General features: G+C 43.7%; 1 protein-coding gene across 3 annotated transcripts in view; it reads left to right on the top strand.

Annotated features, from left to right (window-relative positions):
• LOC113907915 (dynein heavy chain 9, axonemal) overlaps window positions 1–27,963 on the top strand; it is a 231,140-nt gene that overhangs the window by 139,601 nt on the left and 63,576 nt on the right. For all 3 annotated transcript variants that reach the window (XM_035724711.1, XM_035724712.1, XM_027567675.2), the window contains 4 exons: window positions 10,790–10,930; window positions 16,184–16,354; window positions 19,490–19,612; window positions 27,119–27,312. In XM_035724711.1, the coding sequence (XP_035580604.1) occupies window positions 10,790–10,930; window positions 16,184–16,354; window positions 19,490–19,612; window positions 27,119–27,312 (629 nt within the window). The remainder of the gene's footprint in view (window positions 1–10,789; window positions 10,931–16,183; window positions 16,355–19,489; window positions 19,613–27,118; window positions 27,313–27,963) is intronic.

Consider the following 27,963-nt stretch of genomic DNA (forward strand, 5'->3'; position numbering starts at 1 on the left):
CTTCTCCTGCTGGGTTTAGGCTTTATTTGCTGTTCTTTCTCCAGCTCCTTTAGGTGTAGGGTTAGGTTGTATATTTGAGACCTTTCTTGTTTCTTGAGAAAGGCTTGTATTGCCATATACTTTCCTCTCAGGACTGCCTTTGCTGTATCCCAAAGATTTTGAACAGTTGTGTTTTCATTTTCATTGGTTTCCGTGAATTTCTTTAATTCTTCTTTAATTTCCTGGTTGACCCATTCATTCTTTAGTAGGATGCTCTTTAGCCTCCATGTATTTGAGTTCTTTCCGACTTTCCTCTTGTGATTGAGTTCTGGGTTCAAAGCATTGTGGTCTGAAAATATGCAGGGAATGATCCCAATCTTTTGGTACCGGTTGAGAGCTGATTTGTGACCTAGGATGTGCTCAATTCTGGAGAATGTTCCATGGGCACTAGAGAGGAATGTGTATTCCGTTGCTTTGGGATGGAATGCTCTGAATATGTCTGTGAAGTCCATTTGGTCCAGTGTGTCATTTAAAGTCTTTATTTCCTTGTTGATCTTTTGCTTAGATGATCTGTCCATTTCAGTGTGGGGGGTGTTAAAGTCCCCCACTATTATTGTATTGTTGTCAATGTGTTTCTTTGCTTTTGTTATTAATTGCCTTATATAATTGGCTGCTCCCATGTTAGGGGCATAGATATATACGATTGTTAGATCTTGTTGGATCAACCCTTTAAGTAGGATATAGTGTCCTTCTTCATCTCTTACTACAGTCTTGGTTTTAACATCTAATTTGCCTGATATAAGGATTGCCACCCCAGCTTTCTTTTGGTGTCCATTAGCATGGTAAATGGTTTTCCACCTCCTCTCTTTCAATCTGGGGGTGTCTTTGGGTCTAAAATGAGTCTTCTGCAGACAGCATATTGATGGGTCTTGTTTTTTAATCCAATCTGATAGCCTGTGTCTTTGGATTGGGGCATTTAGCCCATTTACATTCAGGGTAACTATTGAAAGGTATGAATTTAGTGCCATGGTGTTGTCTGTAGGTGATGTTACTGTATATTGTTTGCGTTCCTTTCTGATCTATGCTGCTTTTAGGCTCTCTCTTTGCTTAGAGGACCCCTTTCAATATTTCTTGCAGGGCTGGTTTCATGTTTGCAAATTCCTTTGGGTTTTGTTTGTCCTGGAAGATTTTTCTCTCTCCTATTTTCAATGACAGCCTAGCTGGATATAGTATTCTTGGCTGCAGATTTTTCTCGTTTAGTGCTCTGAAGATCTCATGCCAGTCCTTTCTGGCCTGCCAGGTCTTTGTGGATAGGTCTGTTGCCAATCTAATGTTTCTACCATTATAGGTTACATATCTCTTCTCCCGAGCTGCTTCGGGATTTTCTCTTTGTCTCTGAAACTCGTAAGTTTTACTATTAGATGTCGGGTGTTGACCTATTTTTATTGATTTTGAGAGGGGTTCTCTGTGCCTCCTGGATTTTGATGCCTGTTTCCTTCCCCACATTAGGGAAGTTCTCTGCTATTATTTGCTCCAATATACCTTCTGCCCCTCTCTCTTTCTTCTTCTTCTGGGATCCCAATTTTTCTAATGTTGTTTCGTCTTATCATATTGCTCATCTCTCGAATTCTGCCCTCGTGATCCTGTAGTTGTTTCTCTCTCTTTTTCTCAGCCGCTTTATTTTCCATCATTTGGTCTTCTATATCATTGATTCTCTCTTCTGCCTCATTTATCCTAGCAGTTAGTGCCCCCATTTTTTATTGCACCTCATTAATAGCCTTTTTGATTTCGACTTGGTTAGATTTAATTTTTTATTTCTCCAGAAAGGGTGTCTCTAATAACTTTCACGCTTTTTTCAAGCCCAGCTAGTATCTTTAAAGTCATGATTCTGAACTCTAGGTCCGACATCGTACTAATGTCCGTATTGAGTAGGTCCGTGTCTGATGGTACTACCTCTTGTTCTTTTTGCTGAGGTGATTTTTTTCGTCTTGTCATTTTGTCCAGAGGAGAATAGATGAATGAGAGAACAAAATGCTAACAGGTTAACAACGTCCCCAGCAAATATACTCTGTACAAATCAGAAAAGACCTGAAACCAGGGGAAAAGAAAGGGAAAGAAAGAAAAAAGAAAGAGAAAGATAAACAAAAGAAAAAGATAAAAACAAAAGCAGAACAATCCAAAAAAAAGAGAATATGATCAGATATGATCAGGCTAGTGCATAGATCAGTGCCACACACTAGATTTTGGGCGTATTTTGGTCTGTTAGAAAAAAGTGCCTCCTAAAACTTTAATGGAAGAAAGACTTATATATGTACAAAACAAGGGTTGATACAATAAAGGGATGGAAGATGACTGTAGAGATGAAAATTATAAAAGATTTTATAAAAGGAATTGATAAGAAGTTGTTTGAAAAAAGTAAGAAGATTTGAAAAAATAGGGAGAGAATGTGATCAGGCAGGAGACTAGAACAAAGCCATACACTAGTGATTTAGGGTGTATTTTGATCTGTTAGAAGAAACTGTATCTTAAAATTTTAAAGAGAGAACGACTTACATATAAATGCCAAAAATAAGGGTAACTACTATGAAGGGATAAAATATGACTCTAAAAATGAAAAATAAAAAATGTTTTTTTAAAGAAGGGATTGATAAGATTTTGGTTGAAAAAGGGGAAAAGAAAAATTAAAAAAAAAAAAGTTAAAAAAATTAACTTTGAAAAACTAATGAATCATGGTAAAAAAAAAAGCCATGAATTCTATGTGCAGTATTCCCCTAGCGCTGGATTTCTGCCGTTCTCCTTGATCGGTAAACTTGGTCTTGGCTTGCTGGCTGTTCCTGCTGATCTTCTGGGGGAGGGGCCTGTTGCCGTGGTTCCCAAATGTCTTTGCCGGAGGCGGAATTGCCCCAACCTTGTGAGTCCCGGCTAAGCAAGCTGCTCGGGTTTGCTCTCGGGAGCTTTTGTTCCCTGCAAGCTCTCGGTACAGCTTTGGAGGACCAGGGTGAAAATGGTGGCCTCCCAATCTACACCCAGAGGAGCTGAGAACTCGGGGCCCCGCTCCTCAGTGCACCCCCGGAGAAAAGCAGTCAATCACTCCCGTGTCCCCGGTCTCCGGCCGCACTCCGTGCTCACCTGGCCTGTGACCGAGCGTTTCTATCTCTGGCACCCGACCCCGTGTGGAGTCTCCAAACCCAACAGATCCCCGCCATGCGCTCCCGCGCTGCTCCTCCCGGGGGAGGGAGGGGAGTCTCCCCGGCTCTGCTGCTTGTTGGGTCCCTGCTGGAGGAGCAGTGGCCCGACTGTCACCGATCACAGTTCATGGCAACCCCGAGCTGAGAGCCCGCGCCTTGGCTCCGTCTCTGCAGCCGGCTTCCCCGCTCTGATACCTGGGAGCTCTGCTGCCCTCAGGCACCCCCGGTCTTTCTGTTACCCCGAGGGTCCTGAGACCACACTGTCCCGCGAGGGTTCCACCCCCCGCTTAGCCACTGGAGCGACGTCCCTCAGTGGAGCCGACTTCTAAAAGTTCTGATTTTGTGCTCCGCGGCTCTAGCACTCGCCAGAAGTGGCCGACGGAGTCCCCCTCCCCTGCCGTCTGTCCTCCCGATCACTTCTCGGATTCACTTCCCCGCACGTCCTACCTTCCAGTAAGTGGTTGCTTCTCTGTTCAGAGAGTTGTTGCTACTCTCTTCTTCGATCTCCTGTTGAGTTCGTAGGTGTTCAGAATGGTTTGATCCCTATTCAGCTCAATTCCTGAGACCAGACGAAATCCAGGTCTCCTACTCCTCCACCATCTTGCTGTGCCCTTCGGATTTAGCGACTTTAATGCTAAGTGAAATAGTCAGATGAAGACAAATAGTATATGATCTCACTCATATGTGGAGTTTAAGAAACAAACGAACAAAGAAAAAAGAAGACTCAAAAACAGTCTCTTAACTCTAGAGAAATCACTGATGGTCATCAGAGGGGAGGTGGGTAGGGGGATGGGTGAAATAGTTGATGGGGATTAAGAGTACACTTCTCATGATGAGCACTGCGTGATATATAAAGTTGTGGAATCACTATATTGTAACCTGAAACTAATATGCCCTGAATGTTACTACGCTGGAATTACATTTTTGTTTAAAAAAAAAAAAAAAGAAAGAAAGAGATCCTCTTTGTGAATTTACACATTAACTCTTTCATAAAAATTAAAACAGAAATTTCTATTATGCTGTTTTCTCTGGATTTTCTTTTTTTTTTAATTTTATTATGTTATGTTAGTCACCATACAGTACATCATTAGTTTTGGATGTGGTGATCCACGATGCATTGTTTTCGTATAACACCCAGTGCTCCATGCAGTCCGTGCCCTCCTTAATACCCATCACCGGGCTTACCAATCCCCAATCCCCCTTCTCCCCGCCCCTCTAGAACCCTGTTTGTTTCTCAGAGTCCATAGTCTCTCATGGTTCATCTCTCCCTCCGATTTCCCTCCCTTCAGTTTTCCCTTCCTTCTCCGAATGTCCTCGACGCTATTCCTTATGTTCAACAAATAAGTGAAACCATATGATAATTGACTTTCTCTGCTTGACTTATTTCACTTAGCATAATCTCCTCCAGTCCCATCCATGTCGACGTAAAAGTTGGGTATTCATCCTTTCTGATGGCTGAGTAATATTCCATTGTATCTATGGACCCCATCTTCTTTACCCAGTCATCTGTTGAAGGGCATCTTGGCTCTTTCCGCAGTTTGGCTATTGCGGACATTGCTGCTATGAACATTGGGGTGCATATGGCCCTTCTTTTTACTACATCTGTGTCTTTGGGGTAAAGACCCAGGAGTGCAATTGCTAGGTCATAGGGTAGCTCTATTTTTAAATTTTTGAGGAACCTCCACACTGTTTTCCAAAGTGGCTGTCCCAACTTGCATTCCCACCAACAGTGTAAGAGGGTTCCCCTTTCTCCACAACCTCTCCAACATTTGTTGTTTCTTTCCCTGTCCACTTTTGCCATTCTAACTGGTGTAAGGTGGTATCTCCATGTGGTTTTGATTTGAATTTCCCTGATGGCTAATGATGATGAACATTTTTTCATGTGTCTGTTAGCCATTGGTATGTCTTCTTCAGAGAAGTGTCTTTTCATGTCTTTTGCCCATTTTTTGACTTGATTATTTGTTTTTTGGGTGTTGAGTTTGAGAAGTTCTTTATAGATCTTGGATACCAGCCCTTTATCTGTAGTGTCATTTGCAAATATCTTCTCCCATTCTGTGGGTTGCCTCTTTGTTTTGTTGACTGTTTCCTTTGCTGTGCAGAAGCTTTTTATCTTGATGAAGTCCCAAAAGTTCATTTTTGCTTCTGTTTCACTAGTTTTTGGAGATGTATCTTGAAAGAAGTTGCTGTGGCCGATGTCAAAGAGGTTACTGCCTATGTTCTCCTCTAGGATTTTGATGGATTCCTGTCTCACATTGAGGTCTTTCATCCATTTTGAGTTTATCTTTGAGTATGGTGCTAGAGAATGGTCGAGTTTCATTCTTCTGCATGTGGCTGTCCAATTTTCCCAGCACCACTTATTGAAGAGACTGTCTTTTTTCCATTGCATGTTTTTTCCTGCTTTGTTGAAGATTATTTGACCATAGAGTTGAGGGTCCATATCTGGGTTCTCTATTCTGTTCCATTGGTCTATATGTCTGTTTTTGTGCCAGTACCATACTGTCTTGATGATGACAGCTTTGTAATATAGCTTGAAATCGGGCAACTTGATGCCCCCGCTTTGTTTTTCTTTTTCAGCATTTCCTTGGCAATTCGGGTCTTTTCTGATTCCATACAAATTTTAGGATTGTTTATTCTAGCACCTTGAAAAATGTCATTGGAATTTTGATCGGGATGGCATTGAAGGTGTAGATTGCATAGACATTTTAACAATGTTTATTCTTCTGATCCATGAGCATGGAATATTTTTCCATCTTTTTGTGTCGTCTTCAATTTCTTTCATGAGTGTTCTGTAGTTCCTAGAGTATAGATCCTTTACCTCTTTAGTTAGGTTTATTCCGAGGTATCTTATGGGTTTTGGTGCTATTGTAAGTGGAATCGTTTCTCTAATTTCTCTTTCTGCAGTTGCGTTCTTAGTGTATGAGAAAGCAACTGATTTCTGTGCATTGATTTTGTATCCTGCCACATTACTAAATTGCTGTATGGGTTCTAGTAATTTGGGGGTGGAGTCTTTTGGGTTTTCCACACAAAGTATCACGTCATCTGCGGAAAGAGAGTTTGACTTCTTCTTTGCCAATTCGAATACTTTTTATTTCTTTTTGTTGTCTGATTGCTGTTGCTAGGACTTCTAGTACTATGTTGAACAGTAGTGGTGAGAGTGGGCATCCTTGACGTGTTCCTGATCTTAAGGGAAAGGCTCTCAGCTTTTCCCCACTGAAGATGATATTTGCTGTGGGTTTTTCATAGATAGATTTTATGAACTTGAGGAATGTTCCCTCTATCCCTATACTCTGAAGAGTTTTAATCAGGAAAGGATGTTGTATTTTGTCAAATGCTTTTTCTGCATCAATTGAGAGGACCATATGGTTCTTCTCCCTCCTCTTATTAATGTGATCTATCACATTGATTGATTTGCGAATGTTGAACCACCCTTGCATCCCAGGGATAAATCCCACTTGGTCGTGGTGGATGATCCTTTTAATGTATTGTTGGATCCTATTAGCTAGGACTTTGTTGAGGATTTGGAATCCATATTCCTCAGGGATATTGGTCTGAAATTCTCCTTTTTGATGGGGTCTTTGCCTGGTTTGGGGAATAAGGTAATGCTGGCCTCATAGAATGAGTTTGGAAGTTTTCCTTCTGTTTCTATTTTTTGAAACAGCTTCAGTAGAATAGGTATTATTTTTTCTTTGAATGTTTGGTAGAATTCCCCAGGGAATCCATCAGGCCCTAAACTCTTGTTTTTTGGGAGGTTTTTGATCGTTGCTTCAATCTCGTTACTGGTTATTGGCCTATTCAGGTTGTCAATTTCTTCTTGTTTCAGTCTTGGCAGCTTATAGGTTTCCAGGAAGGCGTCCATTTCTGCCAGGTTGCTTAATTTATTGGCATATAGTTGTTGACAATAATTTCTAATAATTGTTTCTATTTCCTTGGTGTTAGTCGTGATCTCTTCCCTTTCGTAACTTTATTAATTTGGGTCCTTTCTCTTTTCTTTTGGATAAGTCTGGCCAGTGGTTTATCGATCTTATTAATTCTTTCAAAGAACCACTTCTAGTTTTGTTGATCTGATCTACTGTGTTTCTGGTTTCTAATTCACTGATCTCTGCTCTAATTTTTATTATTTCTCTTCTAATGCATGGCTTAGGCATTGTTTTTTGCTTTCCCTCGAGTTCTTTAAGGTGTAGAGTTAGTTGGTGAATTCGGGATTTTTCTATTTTTTTGAGTGAGGCTTGGATGGCTATGTATTTCCCCCTTAGGACTGCCTTTGCAGTATCCCATAGGTTTTGGACCAATGTGTTTTCATTCTCATTGATTTCCATGAATTGTTTAAGTTCTTTGATTTCCTGGTTGACCCAAACATTCTTGAGCAGAATGGTCTTTAGCTTCCAAGTGTTTGAATTTCTGCCAAATTTTTTCTTGTGATTGAGTTCCAGTTTTAAAGCATTGTGGTCTGAGAATATGCAGGAAATAATCTCCATCTTTTGGTATCAGTTGAGACCTGATTTGTGATCCAGTACGTGGTCTGTTCTGGAGAAAGTTCCATGTGCGCTCAAGAAGAATGAGTATTCTGTTGTTTTAGGGTGGAATGTTCTGTATATATCTATGAGGTCCATCTGGTCCAGTGTATCATTCAAAGCTCTTGTTTCCTTGTTGATTTTCTGCTTAGATGATCTGTCCATTGCCGAGAGTGGAGTATTGAGGTCTCCTACAATTAACGTATTGTTATCAATATGACTCTTCATTTTGGTTAACAGTTGGCTTATGTAGATGGCTGCTCCCATGTTGGGGGCATAGATATTTATAATTGTTAGATCTTCTTGTTGGATAGACCCTTTAAGAACAATATAGTGTCCTTCTGTGTCTCTAATTACAGACTTTAGTTTAAAATCTAATTTGTCTGATACAAGAATTGCTACCCCAGCTTTCTTTTGAGATCTGCTGGTATGGAAGATGGATCTCCATCCCTTCACTTTCAGTCTGGATGTATCTTTAGGTTCAAAATGAGTCTCTTGTAGACAGCATATGGATGGGTCCTGTCTTTTTACCCAGTCTGCAACCCTGTGCTGTTTTATGGGAGCATTTAGGCCGTTCATGTTGACAGTGATTATTGAAAGATATGAATTGTCATCATGTTGCGTGTGAAGGTGTTGTTTTTATAGATTGTCCCTGTAAATTTCTGTTGTATATCACTCTTGGGGTCTTTCTCCTTTTATAGAACCCCCCTTAATATTTCTTGCAGGGCCGGCTTAGTGGTCACATATTCTTTCAGTTTCTGCTGGTTGTGAAGCTCTGCATCTCTCCATCCATTCTAAATGACAGCCTTGCCAGATAAAGTATTCTTGGCTGCATGTTCTTCTCATTTAGTATCCTGAATATGTCTTGCCAGGCCTTTCTGGCTTGCCCAGGTCTCTGTGGATAGGTCTGACATTATTCTGATGTTCCTCCCTCTGTACAAAAGGAATCTCTTCCCCCTAACTGCCCTTAAGATGGTTTCCTTTGTTCTAGGATTTGTGAGTTTTACTATTACATGCCAGGGTGTTGGGCTGTTTTCCTTGATCTTGGGAGGGGTCCTCTCTGCCTCTAGGATGCAAATGTTTGTTTCATTCCCCAGATTAGGGAAGTTCTCAGCTACGATTTGCTCAAATACGTCTTCTAGTCCTCTCTCTCTCTCCACTCCCTCCGGGATTCCAATTATTCTGACATTGGAATGCTTCATGGTGTCACTTATTTCTCTGATTCTATTTTCATGGATTCTGAGTTGTTTTTCCCTGGCCTCCTCTTTTCCCTTTTTATCTATTAAATTGTCTTCCAGGTCACTTATTCGTTCTTCTGCCTCACTTACCCTAGCTGTTAGATTATCTAGATTGGATTGGATCTAGATTGGATCAAGGCTATCTCATTGATAGCACTTTTAAGTTCTGCCATTCAGCTTTCATTTCTGCCCTTAGAGACTCTATGTTGCCATTAATTGATTTCTCCATTCTAGCCATTGTCTTCACAATTGCTAGCCTGAATTCCATCTCTGACATCTTGGTTATATCTGCATGCATTTCTAAATCTGCAGCCTAAGTCATAATCTTTGAGTCTTCTATTTTGGCGGCTCCTCCTCCTAGTCATTCTGTTGATGGGTGTTTGAGGGAATGTATAGAGTCCAAATTATTGACCAGAACCCAAGCAAGATGCACCTGTTTTCTTGGGACCTTAGGGTTGCTGGCCTCTTGTTTTCCCAGCCTGTCTTCTGGGGGAGGGGCCTGCCGCACTGTGACTCAGGCAACCCTGTTTGGGCGGAGTTGCCCTGCCCACCTGTGGCAGGGGCTGGGTTCAGCGGGAATCAGTTTGGGGGGCTTTTGTTCTCTGGCAGCTTTCCCTGGCAGCTTTCTGCATCTCTTCCCCAAGTCAGAGCAGAAGAGACCATGTCCAGCCCTCTGTCTCAGAGCAGATTGCAGTCTGTTCTTCAGTGAGCTCTCCAGGCCACACTGTCTCCGTTTCTGTCCATACTGCTATAAACTGCAGTGTCCTGGGTTGTGCGCCCCTCCGCAGCGCCCCCAGTCCTGCCTCCAGGTTGGGGCACGTCTCTACCCTTTGTGCTTCTAAAACCGCCAGCCACTCCCAGATCGCACGCACGACCCCTCCACTCTGGGTTTCCATCCTGGGGGCTGCCCCAAAGTTCTTCAGTTCCGCTACCGGTCTGTGAGTCTGTGCCCTGTCGCCAGCACTCAAGGCTGTCGCTCACTGGCGGTGGAGGATCCCCACGGACAGGCTCCCTCCCCCTGCCGTTTATCTTCCAAAATCTGCCCCCGGAATCAGGGCTCCCCGCTTCGTACCTCAAAACCAACTGCCTGCGATATTCTGTTTGTAGAGATCCAGATCTTCTTACATCTCAGGCTGGTTTCATGGGTGCTCAGAGTGGTCTGGGAGATATCCAGCTCAATTCCGGGGACCAGTTGAAATAGGGTCCCCTACTCCTCCACCATCTTTTCTTCCTCTCTTCACTGGATTTTCACTGCCTGGAATTCTGGTTTGTTTTCAAGTACTGTATATGTAAATATATATATATATATATATATACACATACATACATACATAAGTTTATTTATTTTCAAGTTATATATATTTTTTCCATGAAATCTTTCTCATTTGAAATGGAGCTCAGAAGCTTGCATGGCCCACACTTCCCAGCTGGAAGAGCTAGCACTCTCACCCTCATGAAAGATGGAGTATGTCGCCTCCTTTCTCACTGAAGCACTACTAAAAAAATACCACAGCATGGAGCGCTTGGGTGGCTCAGTCAGTTAAGGGTCCAACTCTCGATTTCGGCTCAGGTCATGATCCCAGGGTCATGAGATTGAGCCCCACGTCAGGCTCCACACTGGGTGTGGAGCCTGCTTAAGATTCTCTCTCTCCTTCTGCCCCTTCCCCCATGCACATATGCCCAAGCACATGTGTGTTCTCTTTCTCCAAAATATTAATTAATTAATTAATTAACATGGCAGCTTCCTAACCTTCTGGCTGCCATCCCCACCCAGACCCATCCCTCCCTCCGCACGTAGACACGTCTATTGACACAGAGAGGCCAGGCTGATGGGTTGGTTAGAACAATGGACCACTGTTTCCCTCCTTAACAGGTCCAAGAGGCCAAGGTGACAGAAGTGAAAATCAATGAGGCCCGAGAGCACTACCGGCCAGCAGCTGCCCGAGCCTCTCTGCTCTACTTCATCATGAATGACCTCAGCAAGATCCACCCGATGTACCAGTTTTCTCTCAAGGTGACTTACACCTGCAGTTTTTTGCATAATCACCGTAATATAGCCACCACAACTCTCTGTGAGAGCTTATCTGTGGGCTTCATTAGCTAGGGCAGGTCTTCCAGATCAAGTCCAGGAAGACAGCTACAGTGCCTTCAGACCAGCATTACAATCTTCATCTCTTTAATTGGGTCATTCAGGACTCACGGGTTACTTCGGCTGGAACAGAAGATGGCTGACTCACTCAGTGAGCACAGATGACGTGGTGGGTGCTGAGCTTACTGATTGCGGGGAGGAGGACCAAGAAATATCAGAAGTGACCCCTGCCCCCAAAGATCTTAAAATATGATAGAGGGACAATCAAAGGTGCATGTCATTCATACCAGTTAAAGACCAAAGCAGGCAATAATCGCAGCCCATCCTTAAGTGACTTGTCTTATTACCCTAATATCCTCAAAGCTACTGCTTTATGGTTGCTGAAATATTTCTAAACCAAAGACTTTAGCAAATTGTAAGTGCTGACTAAACCTAACTTACTAATGAAAAAATAAAGCCCTATAAATTTTAAGCAAGTCGCTAAAAGTCTATCTTTCTCCCCTAGGGTATTCACGGAAAGACCACAGTTGAAGTGGTAACAGGGGTAGTGGGGTATTTCTGAACAACCTCCTTGTTTGACTTAACGGAGGAGAGACACACACACTTACACCCTCATACACACACTCAGAGCACACAGCTTACTCTGGGAAGGTAAACTGCCATATGGGGGGCCACGCTGTGGGGATGGAGGTGAGCCAGTGAGAAATCAGAATGTCTCCAGGACCTGGAGCTCATTAAATTGCAGGTGGCGTTTAACCATTTCCATGTCCCCTTCCCTCAACTCAGGGTCTCTGCAGATTACATGAAATGTGTTTATAATATTTTATGGTTTGGGGCACCTGGGTGGCTCAGCCAGTTAAGCATCTGACTCTTGATTTCAGCTCAGGTCATAATCTCAGGGTCATGAGATCAAGTCCCACACGGGGCTCCACGCTGGGTGTGGAACCTGCTTAAGATGCTCTCTCTCTCCCTCTGCCCCTCCCACCCCTCTAAAAAATTAATAATATTTTATGTTTTTAAAAGAAATCTAATACTTAACCTTGTATTCAGGTCAAAGCAACAGATGAAAGAATTATGAAATATTTTAAGACAGTATGAAAATTAGCATGATAAGCCTCATAACTGCAAGATTGCTCCCTAGTTCTGAGAGTAGTTGAAAAGAAATTAAATGAAACCCATGAAAATATGTGTTCCCAAAGATGTTGTAAGTTGTTTTGCAGCAATAGCATCCTGGTAGAGGCTTGTTTCATCATTGGAAGTGCTATTTGGGGGAGGAGGGCATTTTGGGGCCCCATACTGTTGTTAAGAATCGCCAACCAGCTTGGTCATTGAACGCATATTTAAATGCTTAATGATAAGGCGATGAAGTGTCTTCAGAGGCACCAAAACAACAGTACACTTCGAAGCCTTGTGTGATTTGACGAAAAACCAGCCACAGGAGTCTCTGTGGTCTTGGCTTTGGTCTGAGGTTGGACTCGATATTTGTTGTTCCAGAGAAAGGAGAGGCATTCTCAGAGCAGGGGCCACACATCCCAGTCCTCTAAATTGTTTTGAGCAGGAATATATTCACATGTGTCTATTTGCTTTCAAACAAGCAAAAACTCTTCAAGAGCCAGTCGTGAACAAGCTTGGAAGTTCATAACATGGTTAAGATGAAACCCATGTGATTGTCATTTTTCTTCAAAACTCAGCCCAAGGCAAAGAGAGGGGTTAATGAGACTTCACTTGCCAGGTGCTCAGGGTGTCCTGAGAAGGACAGCACCTTTCTGAGGTTCCCTGTGGGACCCAGCTGCAGGAATGAGGTTTCTCAAAGAGACAGGGAAGGGAAGAATCACATAGAAGCAAAGAGCACAGAGCTGAAGGCCTGTTGACCTGTTTTCAGAGGGCTTTTCATATACCTTTCTTGGGTGTGAAGATTTAAAAGTGAGGAGATTTCATACAAACCCAAATTTCTGGCTTCCCATGAAAGTGTGTAAGATTTGGCAACACTGAGCTTGCGCTCCACGCAGGGCACGTATTTGCCAGAGCTAAGGGATGGCTGCTCCCAGATGGGCTTGTGCCTCCCTGTGACCATGTTCTTTCCCCCCCCCCTCCCAATTTGGTCTTACACACCCAGTCCCTGGAGGCATTTGAGTTTGAGATCCCTGGTCTGGAGCATCTCTCATGCTCTGCCTAAGCTCTTCAGGGCACTAGTGTGACACAGTCATTCATTAACAGATCTTTCCAGTGACTTCCATACATGAAGAGCTGGGCTGGATTCTAGGGAAGAGAAGAAAGTTGCTGAGACCTGACCTCAGTGTGCCCACAATCTGATAAATGACAAGATGAAACATATCTAAGGTACAAGGCAATGGACAAGGGCCCTGGAAGGGCAACAAGGTGGACTTAACATAAGACTTAACATAAGACTGTGTGTGCAGCAGACGACCTCCAAGAGGGGTCGTGCAAATGGAAGTCAGCCTGGTGCCGGGCTCTGCAGACACTGGAAGTGAGAGCAGGACAAGGAGTCCTTTTTAGGATGAAAAGGAAAAGCAAGCCAGAGTTAGTGGAGTGTAAAGAAAATGCTGAGTGTAAAAGAAACAGTCCACAAAACCAAAAGACAACCGACCGAATGGGAGAAAATATTTGCAAATGACATATCAGATAAAGGGCTAGTATATAAAATCTATAAAGAACTTATCAAACTCAACACCCAAAGAACAAATAATCCAATCAAGAAATGGGCAGAAAACATGAACAGACATTTTTCCAAAGAAGACATCCAAATGGCCAACAGGCACATGAAAAAGTGCTCAACATCGCTCGGCATCAGGGAAATCCAAATCAAAACCTCCATGAGATACCACCTCACACCAGTCAGAATGGCTAAAATTAACAAGTCAGGGAACGACAGATGTTGGCGGGGATGTGGAGAAAGGGGAACCCTCCTACACTGTTGGTGGGAATGCAAGCTGGTGCAGCCACTCTGGAAAACAGTATGGAGGTTCCTCAAACAGTTGAAAATAGAGCTACCCTACGATCCAGCAATTGCACTACTGGGTATTTACCCCAAAGATACAAATGTGGGGATCCGAAGGGGTACGTGCACCCCAATGTTTATAGCAGCAATGTCCACAATAGCCAAACTGTGGAAAGAGCCAAGATGTCCATCGACAGATGAATGGATAAAGAAGAAGTGGTATATATACACAATGGAATATTATGCAGCCATCAAAAGGAATGAGATCTTGCCATTTGCAATGACGTGGATGGAACTGGAGGGTGTTATGCTGAGTGAAATAAGTCAGTCAGAGAAAGACATGTATCATATGACCTCGCTGATAGGAGGAATTTTTAACCTCAGGAAACAAACTGAGGGTTGCTGGAGTGGTAGGGGGTGGGAGGGATGGGGTGGCTGGGTGACAGACATTGGGGAGGGTATGTACTATGGTGAGCGCTGTGAATTGTGCAAGACTGTTGAATCACAGATCTGTACTTCTGAAACAAATAATCCAATATATGTTAGGAAAAAAAAAAGAAGATAGCAGGAGGGGAAGAATGAAGGGGAGTAAGTTGGAGGGGGAGACGAACCATGAGAGACGATGGACTCTGAAAAAGAAACTGAGGTTTCTAGAGGGGAGGGGGTTGGGGGGATGGGTTAGCCTGGTGATGGGTATTAAGGAGGGCACGTTCTGCCTGGAGCACTGGGTGTTATGCACAAACAATCATGGAACACTACATCAAAAATTAATGATGTATGGTGATTAACATAACAATAAAAAATTTTAAAAAAAAGAAAATGCTGAGTGTACTTAGGTCCTTAAATGTTCTTTTGATCTTTTCCTGACTTGCGAATCACTTTGTTTAAGCTTAGTAACTAGAAATTATTTCCTGATTGCTGTCATTTCAAGAAAGAGAGTTTTAGGGGAAAAAAATACACACTAACCACTGGGGGGCAGAGGGAAGCTACCCACATGGTCTCTACAGACCTGCTCTGCAAGGGGAAGTTTCTCAGATTGCTCTGTGTGGAACTGCAGGGCAAGATCTGCTTCTACCAAGCTGTTCTTCCAATCCCCAGCCTTCCAAGTGCAGGGAAACATCCCAGGGGATTGGGTTGAGGGTGGTCAGAAGATGTTGCTGCAGTCCTCAACACTGAATGAAGAAGGAAGGCTGCAAGGGTTTCAGTAACAAGAAACACAATGGAACTATGAAATAGAGGAATTCATATTCCCCCCCATTTTGCAAATGAGGAAATATCGAGACACAGATTGTATATCATTTCCATTGAGGTTCAATACCTGGTGTTAGAAAGACCTAAGAATTTTTTTATTTTCTTTTTGAAGCCACGAAAGGAAAATAGAGAAAGACTGGAAATCTGCATAGCCACGAATTGAAAAGGCCCAATGATAGCTTGATTTCGATTTCCTTTAATGATGCGTTGTATAAATATCACATTCAAAATGTAGCATTACTAATATTTACTTTTATAAATGCTGTATACTTTAAAATAATGAAAAATTGACTCATGTAAATTGGTATTTCATACGAAAGCCTTCATGTTCAGAAGATATAGCCAAAGCAGGCTATGCTCCCTGCTCTCTGATTGAAGGAAGGGTCTATCAGGAAATAAGGAACATGTAAGTGGACTCTCCAAATGAATGCACAGTTCATAGGAAGAAATACAACACATGAGATTCTGATCATTCCCAAATGGAAAAATAATTATTTTAAAATATTCTGAGTGCCCAGGGTGTTTACAGGGGGCCCTTTAAGACAACAAATTTGTCCAACACATTTTGGTTCTACCATCAAGAAATCTGGAATTTACTGGCTGGGATCATTAATCCCAACTGGTTATTGTTGGCTGTGTTTTTTGCGGGTAGTTATCCAACAAAACTTCCTGGATCTAATTTAATGATTTGGGCTACTGGATAGTTACTTTTCACTGGTCAAAACTGTAGGCTCTTGTTTGTATGCCTCAAAGCGTTGCCCACTTCATGGCAACATAATAATTCATATAAGCAAACTAAGAAAAAAGCTAATAGCATGTTGTCTTGTTGCCACGGTCCCTTCTTGGCAGGATATGCTGGGAAAACATTTCTGTGGCTGGCAAATTACAATATTCTTCACAGGTTAAGTTTACTGGCTATATACAAAGAGATCTGTGTAAATTACCAGTGTCCAACCTCCTGCCCCCAGGCGTTCAGCATCGTCTTCCAGAAGGCTGTGGAGAAGGCTGCCCCAGATGAGAGCCTCAAGGAGCGCGTGACCAATCTGATAGACAGCATCACCTTCTCTGTGTACCAGTACACCACCCGTGGGCTTTTCGAGTGTGATAAGCTGACTTATCTTGCTCAGCTTACCTTTCAGGTAAAAGTGGATTGAAGAAGTTTCTAGAAAAGAGGTCATTTTCCAGTGCCCAACCAGCAGGTGTAAAGAAAGTTTCTTCTTTTCATAACGCTTCCCATAGAATGTGAAGACAGTTTGGCTCTAAGCAGAGGCATCGGACAAGAAGGTCCAATATGGTGCACACGTGCTGCCTCACGATTGTCCCACTCATGGCAGCCATGGTTGATCAACTGTTGTACTTCTTGTTTTCCTCGGATTACCTAAGATCCTCCTCAACATAGCCTTCCAGCAGCCTACCAGTTTGTGCCAAACTGGCACAAACAATGAAACTCAATGGCCATACAAATAACTAGATACTTTTTGAGATGCTGTAAGAAAATTTGCAGCATCCTCATTATTTATTTACCTTGAGAGATGCGGGTTTAATGTTCCAAACTTCCCATGGAATAAGAAGTTACAAATGCTTTCCATAGCCATGGCAGCCTTGGCCTTGAAGAGGTCCTTAAGAACTCTGATTCTCAAGGGTTTGGGTGCATCAGGAACTTCCAGTGTTAATGAGAAAAGCCTTGTCTTCCACTTATTATCAACTTCAAAAAGCCAAGAAAATTTTATTTTCTTGCATTTATCCCTCTAATCATTTAGGATTGGGAATTTTTTCCCTAAGTTAATTGGAAGCACACACTAAATTATCTTGAAGGCCTCTTTCAATTCTAGACACCGGACAGTCTATGATCACTTCTGGGCTGACTCTTTTTGCATGTTGCAAAGCCTGAATGCACGGGGATGTGGTAGTGTGGCTTCTCGCCCTTACCCTCTGTGTTCCCTCTCCAGCCCAGATGAGTGTGGCCATCATAAAAAGACCTTGGAGCACCTGGCCGGCTCAGTCAGCAGAGCATGCAACTCTTGCTCTTGGGGTTGTGACTTAGAGCCCACATTGGGCACAGAGATTACTTTTTAAAAATTTTTAATTTGGGGCACCTGGGTGGCTCAGTCAGTTAAGCATCTGATTCTTGATCTCAGCTCAGGTCTTGATCTCAGGGTTGTGAGTTTGAGCCCCACGTTGGTCTCCATGCTGGGCATGGAGCCTACTTAAAAAAAGAACTTGAACCCCAGCATCTTCCCTCCTGACACTCATTGCCCCCAGGCCCCAAGGAGCTTCCAACCCTAGCTTTCGCTCTTCTCTCCTCATAAATATTTTAACCTCATTTTACCAGGCCTTTTTCCTCCCTTAGAGACTCTTCCTCAAACTTGCCACATTATTATTTCTTAGCATTCCCATCTGTTCTGAGCACAGAACACCATTTAAAGGGGGATGGACAATTTCCCAAGCACCTCTCGGTGTGAATCATTTATTAGCTCTAGAGCGCACTCTACCTTCCGCTGCACACTCCTCACCAACTCCCCCTCCTAGCCTCTGCCCACTCCTTAGTCCCTCTCCGGAGCACCTTCCCTCCCTGCCTAGATAGTCCCACCTCTTAGCTTCTCCAACACCCAATTCAAAACTACATATAGAAGGTTTAATCAAATTAATCTCCTCACCCCTGCTTGCTGGCCACTCCCCTATTCTGGAAACTTTTGCATTATTGATTCATGTATGCATTTCTGTTTTGCGTATATCTACATGTGACTTCGACATTCTCCTCAAATCACGTCATTTGTACGTATCATCTTTTTTTTTTTTTTAAAGATTTTATTTATTTTTTTGATAGACACAGCGAGAGAGGGAACACAAGCAGGGGGAGTGGGAGAGGGAGAAGCAGGCTTCCCGCGGAGCAGGGAGCCCGATGCGAGGCTCGATCCCAGGACCCTGAGATCATGACCTGAGCCAAAGGCAGACGCTTAACGACTGAGCCACCCAGGCGCCCCTGTATGTGTCATCTTCTTAATTCTATTGCGGAGATGTACTCCGTGGCCTTTAGGACTGATGTACGAAATGCTTGCTAACCAAGGTTTAGGGTTAGTTATTTGGGGCGAATACACACACACCCAGGAGTGATTTGCGCAGATACCCAATTTCTTTTTTTTTTTTTTCTGGATAATGATATATTTTTTTAATTTTTTATTGTTATGTTAATCACCATACATTACATCATTAGTTTTTGATGTAGTGTTCCATGATTCATTGTTTGTGCATAACACCCAGTGCTCCACGCAGAACGTGCCCTCTTTAATACCCATCACCAGGCTAACCCATCCCCCCACCCCCCTTCCCCTCTAGAACCCTCAGTTTGTTTTTCAGAGTCCATCCTCTCTCATGGTTTGTCTCCCCCTCCGACTTACTCCCCTTCATTCTTCCCCTCCTGCTATCTTCTTCTTTTTCTTTTTTCTTAACATATGTTGCATTATTTGTTTCAGAAGTACAGATCTGTGATTCATCAGTCTTGCACAATTCACAGTGCTCACCATAGCACATACCCTCCCCAATGTCTGTCACCCAGCCACCCCATCCCTCCCACCCCACCCCCACTCTAGCAACCCTCAGTTTGTTTCCCGAGGTTAAAAATTCCTCCTATCAGCGAGGTCATATGATACATGTCTTTCTCTGATTGACTTATTTCACTCAGCATAACACCCTCCAGTTCCATCCATGTCGTTGCAAATGGCAAGATCTCATTCCTTTTGATGGCTGCATAATATTCCATTGTGTATATATACCACTTCTTCTTTATCCATTCATCTGTCGATGGACATCTTGGCTCTTTCCACAGTTTGGCTATTGTGGACAATGCTGCTATAAACATTGGGGTGCACGTACCCCTTCGGATCCCTACATTTGTATCTTTGGGGTAAATACCCAGTAGTGCAATTGCTGGATCGTAGGGTAGCTCTATTTTCAACTGTTTGAGGAACCTCCATACTGTTTTCCAGAGTGGCTGCCCCAGCTTGCATTCCCACCAACAGTGTAGGAGGGTTCCCCTTTCTCCACATCCCCGCCAACATCTGTCGTTCCCTGACTTGTTAATTCTAGCCATTCTGACTGGTGTGAGGTGGAGATACCCAATTTCTTACTCTCCACCCTCTTTCAACAACCAAAACTGGTGGCAAACTCTAGGGCTCAAAGCAGCAATAATCACCCTGAGTGCCAACCCCAAGATCTCCAGAACCCTGTGACTCCCACCCCCTAAAGAAATGTGGTACCATTCTTCTACATTGCAGATTCTCCTCATGAACCGGGAAGTTGATGCGGCAGAGCTGGATTTCCTGCTTCGATCTCCAGGACAGACGGGTGTCACCAGTCCCGTGGGCTTCCTCTCCCATCAGGCCTGGGGAGGCATCAAGGTCAGTAGGAAAGGCCTCCAGGAATAAGTCAGGTTCTCATCTCTTAGAGTTTTTCCCCATGAAGTCAGCAGGGCTTCCTTTGAGGTTTCTTGCAGGGAGCTGTGTTAAACATAGGTGCATGCCTTTACCTGGCCCCCCACAGCAGAGCTCACCCTTCCTGGGCCTGCTGGGAAGGCTCTGTAGAGGAGCAGGTACATGCAAGTTAAGGGCTCTGCCTCCAGGATGTGGGGAAGCGGTAAGATCTTGCAAGCTTCCCTGCCTTGCGCCTGCCTGCGCTTAGGGCTGGCATGTGCACTCCTCTGTGAGGCCCTGGGGCTGGCACGGGGTGCTGCAACAGGGCTTCCAGGAAGCAGACAGATGCCAGGCTCTGTTCAGGCATGTCAATGTGAGTCCCAACTCAGCCTCCAAGCAGGGGATGCATTCCAGCCTGGGATTCTCAGTGGTTCATAATAGCTCACATTTATTGAACACCTTCGAAATGCATTTTCTTCTCACGTTCACCCAGGAGGTAGGTGGTATCTGTTCCCATTTAATGCAAAGCCCATTTTCTTGCCATGTTGTGCAGCTTAGTTTATTTTTTAAAAAGATTTTATTTATTTGCGAGAGAGAGAGTACAAGGCATACAAAGCCGCCTAAGAACGTACATGTATGCGCATGCACACGAGCGCGGGGCGGGGTTAGAGGCAGAGGGAAAAGCAGATTCCCTGCTGAGCAGGGAGCCCGATGCGGGGCTCGATCCCAGGACCCTGGGATCATGACCTGAGCTGAAGGCAGGCGCTTAACGTACTGAGCCACCCGGGTGCTCCCATGTTGTGCAGTTTAGTTTAGTTTAGTTGGGATTCTACGAACGTTGTTCTATGAAAAGATCACAAACTATAAGCTCCTTTCTGTAGGGACCATGCATGCATGGACAGGGTGTGACATGATGCCGGGCAGTAACGTTAACGAAGTGACCACCCACTGCAGAGGCCTGGCCTGCTGTCCACGTGGGCAGCTGTTAGGTCCACACCTGAATGAGTACACAGAGCAGGTGCTGGTGCTTTGGGAGCTCTGGCATCTACACAGAATGAACCCTGTTTGTAATCTTCCATGTTTGTTCCATCTTATACACGGTTCATAGGACAAAGAAGAAGGAGTCTAAAGTAATAGGATTGGTTCTCTTTCTCTTTATATTTTTTTATTGATTTGTTTAAATTTTTGAGATAATATAAATTCACATGCAGTTATAAGAAACAGAAATATCCTCTGTACCCTCTGTCCCTTAGTGATAACATCTTGCATTCCTGTCATGCAACATCACATCCAGGAAATTTCCATTGATACAATCCACTGATATTGCTGTGATTTCACTAATTTTTATGCACCTGTGTGTGAATGTGTGTTTAGTTTTTCATATGTGAAGATTCATGTAACCACCACCCTGGTCAAGATACAGAAAATTCCATCACTAGAGGGATCCCTCATGTTGCCCTTTTTAACCAGAACAACGTGCTCCCTCCCCTAATGCCTGACGACCACTAATCGATTCTTCGTTTGTGTAATTTTATCCTCCCAAGGATGTTATGTAAATGGAATCCTGCAGTATGGAACCTTTGCAGACTGGCTTGTTCGTGGAGCATAATTCCCTTGAGAGCCACCCAAGTTGATTTACTTTATAACGGAAGCCCACAACTTAATATTTATATGCATGCTCTCCTCTTCAAAGGGACCATCTTAGGAAATTCAAGGCTAATACCACTCATGCCACTACTGCCCAAAATATTTTTCTAACTTCTTTTTCAGAGTCTGCAGCTATTCTTTTCATCGTCTGTAGCTAAATCAGGGCTGTATCTAAATCAAGCTCCATTAAACTTTCTGTACAGGGTCTCATAGTAAATATTTATGCTTTGAGGGCCAAACTCTGTCACAACTACTCAGCTCTGCCAGTCACACACAATATGGAAGCAAATGGAAATGGCTGAGTTCCAATAAAACTTTATTTACAAACACAGGTGGTGAGCCAGATTGGGTCTGCAAGCTGTAGTTTGCTGATCCCTGGCCAAAATAATAAAGGTGTGATTTGACTTTCATCTATTAACTGCATTTGTCATCCTGGGCTCCATCTGGCAAATAAGAAGAGGAACACTACATTGGAAAAGAAATAAGGAAGAACCCCATTCACAACAATTTCTAAAATGCTTAAGAAAAATCATAATAAATGCAGAGATTTGTGAAGATATGTGTAGAAAACCATCAACTTTTCTAGGCTACATAAGATATGAATGAATTGACGTACTCTAGAGTAGCACTGTCTGAAAGAAATATAATTCATGTCACATATGTAATTTAAAATTTTCGGGACACCTGGGTGGCTCAGTTAAGCGTTTACCTTCGGCTCAGATCATGATCCCAGGTCCTGGGATCGAGTCTTGCATCAACTCCTTGCTCAGCAGGGAGTCTGCTTCTCCCTCTGCCTGCCACTCCCCCTGCTTGTGCTCGCTTGCTCTCTCTCTGACAAATAAATAAAATCTTTAAAAAAAATAAAATAAAATTTTCTAGTAGCCACATTGAAAAATATAAAAGGAAATAAATTAATTTTAATAATGTATTTTCTCTAACCTAGTGTAGCCAAATTACCGTTTCATATGCAATTGTTATAAAAATTATTAATGAGGGCACCTGGGTAGCTCAGTTGGTTGGGGGACTGCCTTCGGCTCAGGTCATGATCCTGGAGTCCCGGGATCAAGTCCCGCATTGGGCTCCCTGCTCAGCGGGGAGTCTGCTTCTCCCTCTGACCCTCTTCCCTCTCGTGCTTTCTGTCTCTCATTCTCTCTCTCTCTGTCAAATAAAATAATAAAATCTTAAAAAAAATCTTTAAAAAAAATTATTAATGAAATATTTTATATTTTTGTATTTGAATTCTGGTGTGTATTTTTTATACTAATAGCTCATTTCAGTTCAGATGTTAAATTTTCATTGGAAATATTTAAGGGGCACCTGGGGCATGTGATCTTGATCTCAGGATTGTGAGTTTGAGCCCCCCATTGGGTGTAGAGATTACTTAAATAAAATAAAATCTTTTAAAAAATACTTGATAAAGTATTTAGATTTCCTAAAATCTAGATTTAAAATCATTGATTCCTATACCTCAGTTGTTCCAAACATACTTAAAAGTTTTCCAACTATGAAAGCAAGTTCCAGTTTCTAAACCTAAATTTTAAAAATAATTACAATTAGGTGGATTAAAAACACAGTTCCTCAGTCACATGAGCCAATTTCACCGGCTCATTGACAACCTTGTTGGACAGTGTAGACCTAGAGTTGAGAATAGTGCCTCCTATGTGCCCTTATGGAAGATAAATTCTGGAAATCAGTTCTGATTGAGCCCCTTTGCAGAACTGCTGCAATGATAGACTGGTTAACACAGGCTCTGGAGTCAGACATTCCTGGGTTCAAGTTCAAGTTTGAGTGTATGTGGCCTCTGGCATATTATCTTATTCCTCTGAACTTTTCATTCCTCATCAGCAAAATGGCCGTCATCATACCCATTTCATGGGGTTCGAACAGACAGTAAATGGTCAGTAAACATGAACTGATTGCAGTAGCTAGTTTCCTTGAGCCGCCATAACAAAGCACCCCAAGCTGGGTGTTCTTGCAGTTCTGGAGTCTGGAAGTCTGAAATGAAGGTGTCAGCAGAGTCATGCTCCCTCCAGAACCTCTTAGGAGAGGTTCCTCCATTGCATCTTCCAGCTTCTGGTGGCCCCAGGTGCTCCTTGGTTTGTGGCAGACTCAGCCCATCCCCATGGTCTTCAGGTGACCATCTTCCCTCCTTACAAGAACACCAGTCCTAATGGCTTAGGGCCCACCCTAGTAACCTCATCTCACCTTGATGGAACCTGCAAAGACCCTGTCTCCAAATATAAGGCCACATCCACAAGTCTGGGAAGTTACTTCTCCAACATGTCTTTTTGGGGAACACAGTTCACGCCTAAGATTTACGATTATTCATCACCCAGCTGTGGTGTGTACGTACGCTGTGGTTGATGTGGGTCATGCCTGATGGCATTTGCCCACTGAAGGAAAAACATTGAGGAATTGTGAGTTTGGATCAAGTCCAGTTGCCTTTGTCTATGTTATCCCACAAAACCCTCTGCAGCAAAAGTCAGAAAGAATAAAGGATTCAAAGCCACTCCCTACTATTTTCATTTTACGTTACTCCGCTCCGAAGCTTCTGTGCCACCTGGTTCCATCTCTCTTTTCACAAGGCGGATTGTTTGCTTTGCTTTGCTTTGCTTTGCTTTTTTGTTTGGTTTTGTGGGCTAGGCTTCTCTGGCTTTTCAAAGGCTTTTAGAAATGCATGAAGCTTTCTCTCTCTTTCTGTGAGTTGTGTTATGGGGAGCGGCAGAGTCCAGACCCGTCCAACTCAAGCACAGGGCCAGATGTGAGCAGCTGAAACAGAACGCAGTGTGTCGCGTACATCCCTGAAGCCTTTGATAAAGGCTCCTTTTAAGTGTTCCGTTGGATTTTAGCCTAAAGAAACAAATATGATTGAATAAGACATGATAAAAAATGTCTTCTAATTCTATCTGTGAGGAAGGTCAATTGCCTTGTTGCCCTCCAAAAGAACTAATAAGCGGGTAATGAGTGAAATCTGGGTGATAAAACAGTGCTTTTATTGTTTAGCCTCTGTAAGGATTTTTTTTATCTTAAATCTCGCCGAATGCTGAACTTGAAGGTAATGGGCATGTTCTGTTTCTTCATTATAAAAATCTCATCTGTGATGCACATCCCTGTCAGCCTCTCCCCAACCCCTCCGGATGCCAATTGAGCACAGTTGTGTTTTGCTACACAGTCCAATGCAATTAGGTTAATTAGTCATTTCCATTTAGCTTATTAGAAGGCTAGAAATCCCTTTCCCTCATTTGGGAGATTAAATGGGGCCATTGTGTTCAACCCAGAGCTTCAAGAAAGTCCGTCCCAGACCCAGTCGCGGCAGCTGGGGACACTGATCAGAGCATCATTTGCTCTGTTTTGCGGTGTCGCCGGAGGGGGTAATGGGTGCTCAGAAGGGTTAATGGTGATGCAGGCTGGGAGGAAGATGGGAGCCAGTTCCTCAGCCCAGAGAGAAGTGATTACAGCAGCGGCAGCTTTTCTCAGCCTGTCAAGAGCCCTCCCGCTGTCCACACAGATGTCAAACTTTATTAATTGAGCACTTTCTAAGTGCCAAGCAGCCTGCAAGGCCAAGGCATACAAAGCCGCCTAAGAAAGTTCTTGCCCACAGGGAACTCACCGTCTTGTGGGAAGTGGCAGACAAGTACACCAGCAACTGCAATTCAATAACTGTAGGCACCCCAAGGAAGCACCAGGGAGGCCTTTATAGTCTTCGAAGCACTTGTATCTGCATTAGAAAATGAGCTATGCAGACAAGGATGACTTGGCCTCATTTTCCAAATGAGAAAATCAAAGCCCACAAAGGTTTAAAAGCAATCTCTGAGTCACAAGAGGCTCCTAAGAGGGGGGCTGAGACCAGAACCTTCGACTGCTGGCGCTCCCTTCTCCATCCTACACACTGCTCCCCACCCCACTTCTCAGTACGAGTTACGCCCATCCCCTGCTAAGTGGCCAGGGTGAAGTTGGGGGACCACAGAGCCCATGTGAAAGGGCACATAAAGACAGGACATGGGTTCATCCGCATGAGAAATGAGCCGAAGCAAGCCCAGGTTAAGGGTCTCTGTCCTTCTCCAGCTTTACCTGCCCCCGGTCACTGGTAAGACTCCTCTCCTGCAGTCACCCTGCTTTCTGACATGTCCCACACTCTTCCCTTTCCAGACTTTGACTCTTGTTGACCCCACCCTACAAATGCCCTTGCCTTCTCTTTATCTCTGTCTCTGCCCAAATGAATTGTGTATACCTGCTAAGGCTTCCCTCATCTCCTCTTTCTCCTTAACTTGGGACTGCAAGCTCCTTGGAAGGCATGTGTCCTTTCTTGTTTTCCTTTGTCTACCCAAGTACCTGGCATGTAGTAGACATTCAGTAAATGTTGAATTGAATGTATGAATGAATGAATTCAAATAGAAAGAATGTATTGGGATCCTTAAAATTCGTGGCATTTTGGTAGGTGATTTGGACATAGTCTAGTTTTTAATCTCATTGAAGAGACCAAACATACAAGCAGAGTTGAGTAATCATGGAAAGATTGCAGATAAATGTCCCAAGTGACTAATGTTTATGTGGGCACTCTGGAGAAATGGAATGAGAAGAAACCCCACCCAAAATTTTGTTCTGATATCAAGACTGATGATGCCACACACATACCAAGAGAGTATTAAAGAGTTTATTACTCACCTAATGAGTCTTTCTGGGAGAGCAGAGGAGCTCCCAAGCAGTCTGAAAATGGCTTGGGGGGAGCCGAGGAAGGAGACCCCCTTGGAGTTTTTTTGGTAGTTTAGGGTTGGGGCCAGGGTGAGTATTCCTGTACGTGGGCAGGAGATTACATGCCACAACTTCCCTCCAGCACAAGAGGAGGGAGGGCCAACGCTCTTATCAGCTTGCCTGGTTGTGGAGCAGAAAAGGAAGATGGAGGGATAAGACTTTAAAGCCATCACAATCAAACATCTAAACATTGCGTCAGGCCCTTTATTAAAGATGTCAACTCCACAGGTAGTTCCAAGTAGCACACACAAGGAGGATGGGAAGGTTCTGTGTTCTAGGTTAGAGAGGATGAACCTGAGAGAGGTTGCTAATTATGAACAGGACTTTAACAGCTTGTAGGACCTTAACACATACGAATCAGGACCAGCACAAGAAAAGGAAGGAGTGGAATTGGGGAGAGGAAAGAACAAGGACCTCTCACATGGTGAAAGTAGAGTAAACGGGGAGCTGAGTTGGTAATGAGGCTGGCACAGCTCCAAGGTTGGCCACAGATACTCTTGGACAGAGTAGAAGGGAAGCAGGGTGCCTGGTTCACTGGATGGATCAGAAGGAAGCACTAAATGAAGACATTTGACTACCAAGTTATGCATTTGTGCTTCATTCTTACGGAAACAAGCAACTCATGGAAAATTTAGTGTTGGCATTAACACGAAGTCAATGATGCTAGGGACGCCTTGAGAGAGAACTCGACAGGAGTTGCCAGCGGAGTGAGTCCTAGAACAAAGGAGTCAGAGACTTAAAAGGTCTGGGCTCCATGACCAGAAAATTCATGGCATCCTTTCTTGTCCCTCCATCCAGACAATACCCTGCAGGCAAGTGCTGCTCAATCTCTGCTGCTACTGATAATCCAAACACTTTATTTGCTAAATCTTGCACGTTATTGGTGCAGTTTGCAGAAGGTGACTTGAATCAATGCCTTCTGCTTCCTTGAGTTTAGCTGGGGGGAAAGGTCCAAGATTCCAGACAAGAGTATGAATGAGACAGAATTATATCTACACTATGATCTTCTTCTTTGACCCCCTCCCCCAACACAATGAAAATTATAGCTTTCTGGAGAAACTGCATTTCAGAGCAAGATTCTCTAAAATTTCTCAGGCACTTGCATCAATGGAAGGATTTTATAATCTGGATCGGGACATTGAGGGATCTGCCAAGAGCTGGAAAAAGTTTGTGGAATCGGAATGTCCCGAGAAGGAGAAGTTTCCACAGGAGTGGAAGAACAAGACAGCCCTGCAGCGCCTCTGCATGATGAGAGTCATGCGGCCGGACCGGATGACCTACGCCATGCGGTAAGGGACACGGGAGAGTGGAGAACCCCAGGGCAGGCATGGGGCAGTCTCAGCATGGCCCAACTAGCAGAGCTGAGCACAAAGGTCATGTGTTCGTAGTAACAGGAGCTTTTGTACCAACATCCCAAATCCCACAAGGCCTATGGCTCTGTGTTTGCCATGTATTTTCCTAATATCTAAGTGGACAGTTTAGAAAGAGGTGCTCGTCGATATCAGCATTGAGAAGGATGCTGGGTACCCCTGATGTGGTGAGAGATAATGGTGCCCGGAGCAGAGGCGCAAGGGTCATCCACGGCAGGAAGAAAACCTTTGCCCCTCCCCACCCTCCCCTCCTCCTCCTCCTCCTTTTGATAATAGCCATCCTAATGGGTATGAAGTGGTATCTCATTGTAGTTTTGATTTGTATTTCCCCAATGACTAATGACAATGAACATCTTTTCATATAAAAAAAAAAAGAGGAAGAACATCTCTCTGACCACAAAGAAGGGAGAGAGGACGAGCTGAGGCTGTAGCTGAGGTAGTAGAAGGATGAAGAAAACTGGGGAGGATCTTGTGTAATGGCTTCTATTTTCTCTGAGAAGTCGGGAGCAAGGCCATCAGTTGAGTCTGTGTGTCAGAGGAGGTGGCAGGGTTGGAGTTTGAGGAGGATGC

This window comes from Zalophus californianus, chromosome 16 (genome assembly GCF_009762305.2).
Source record: "Zalophus californianus isolate mZalCal1 chromosome 16, mZalCal1.pri.v2, whole genome shotgun sequence".
Lineage (NCBI taxonomy): Eukaryota > Metazoa > Chordata > Mammalia > Carnivora > Otariidae > Zalophus > Zalophus californianus.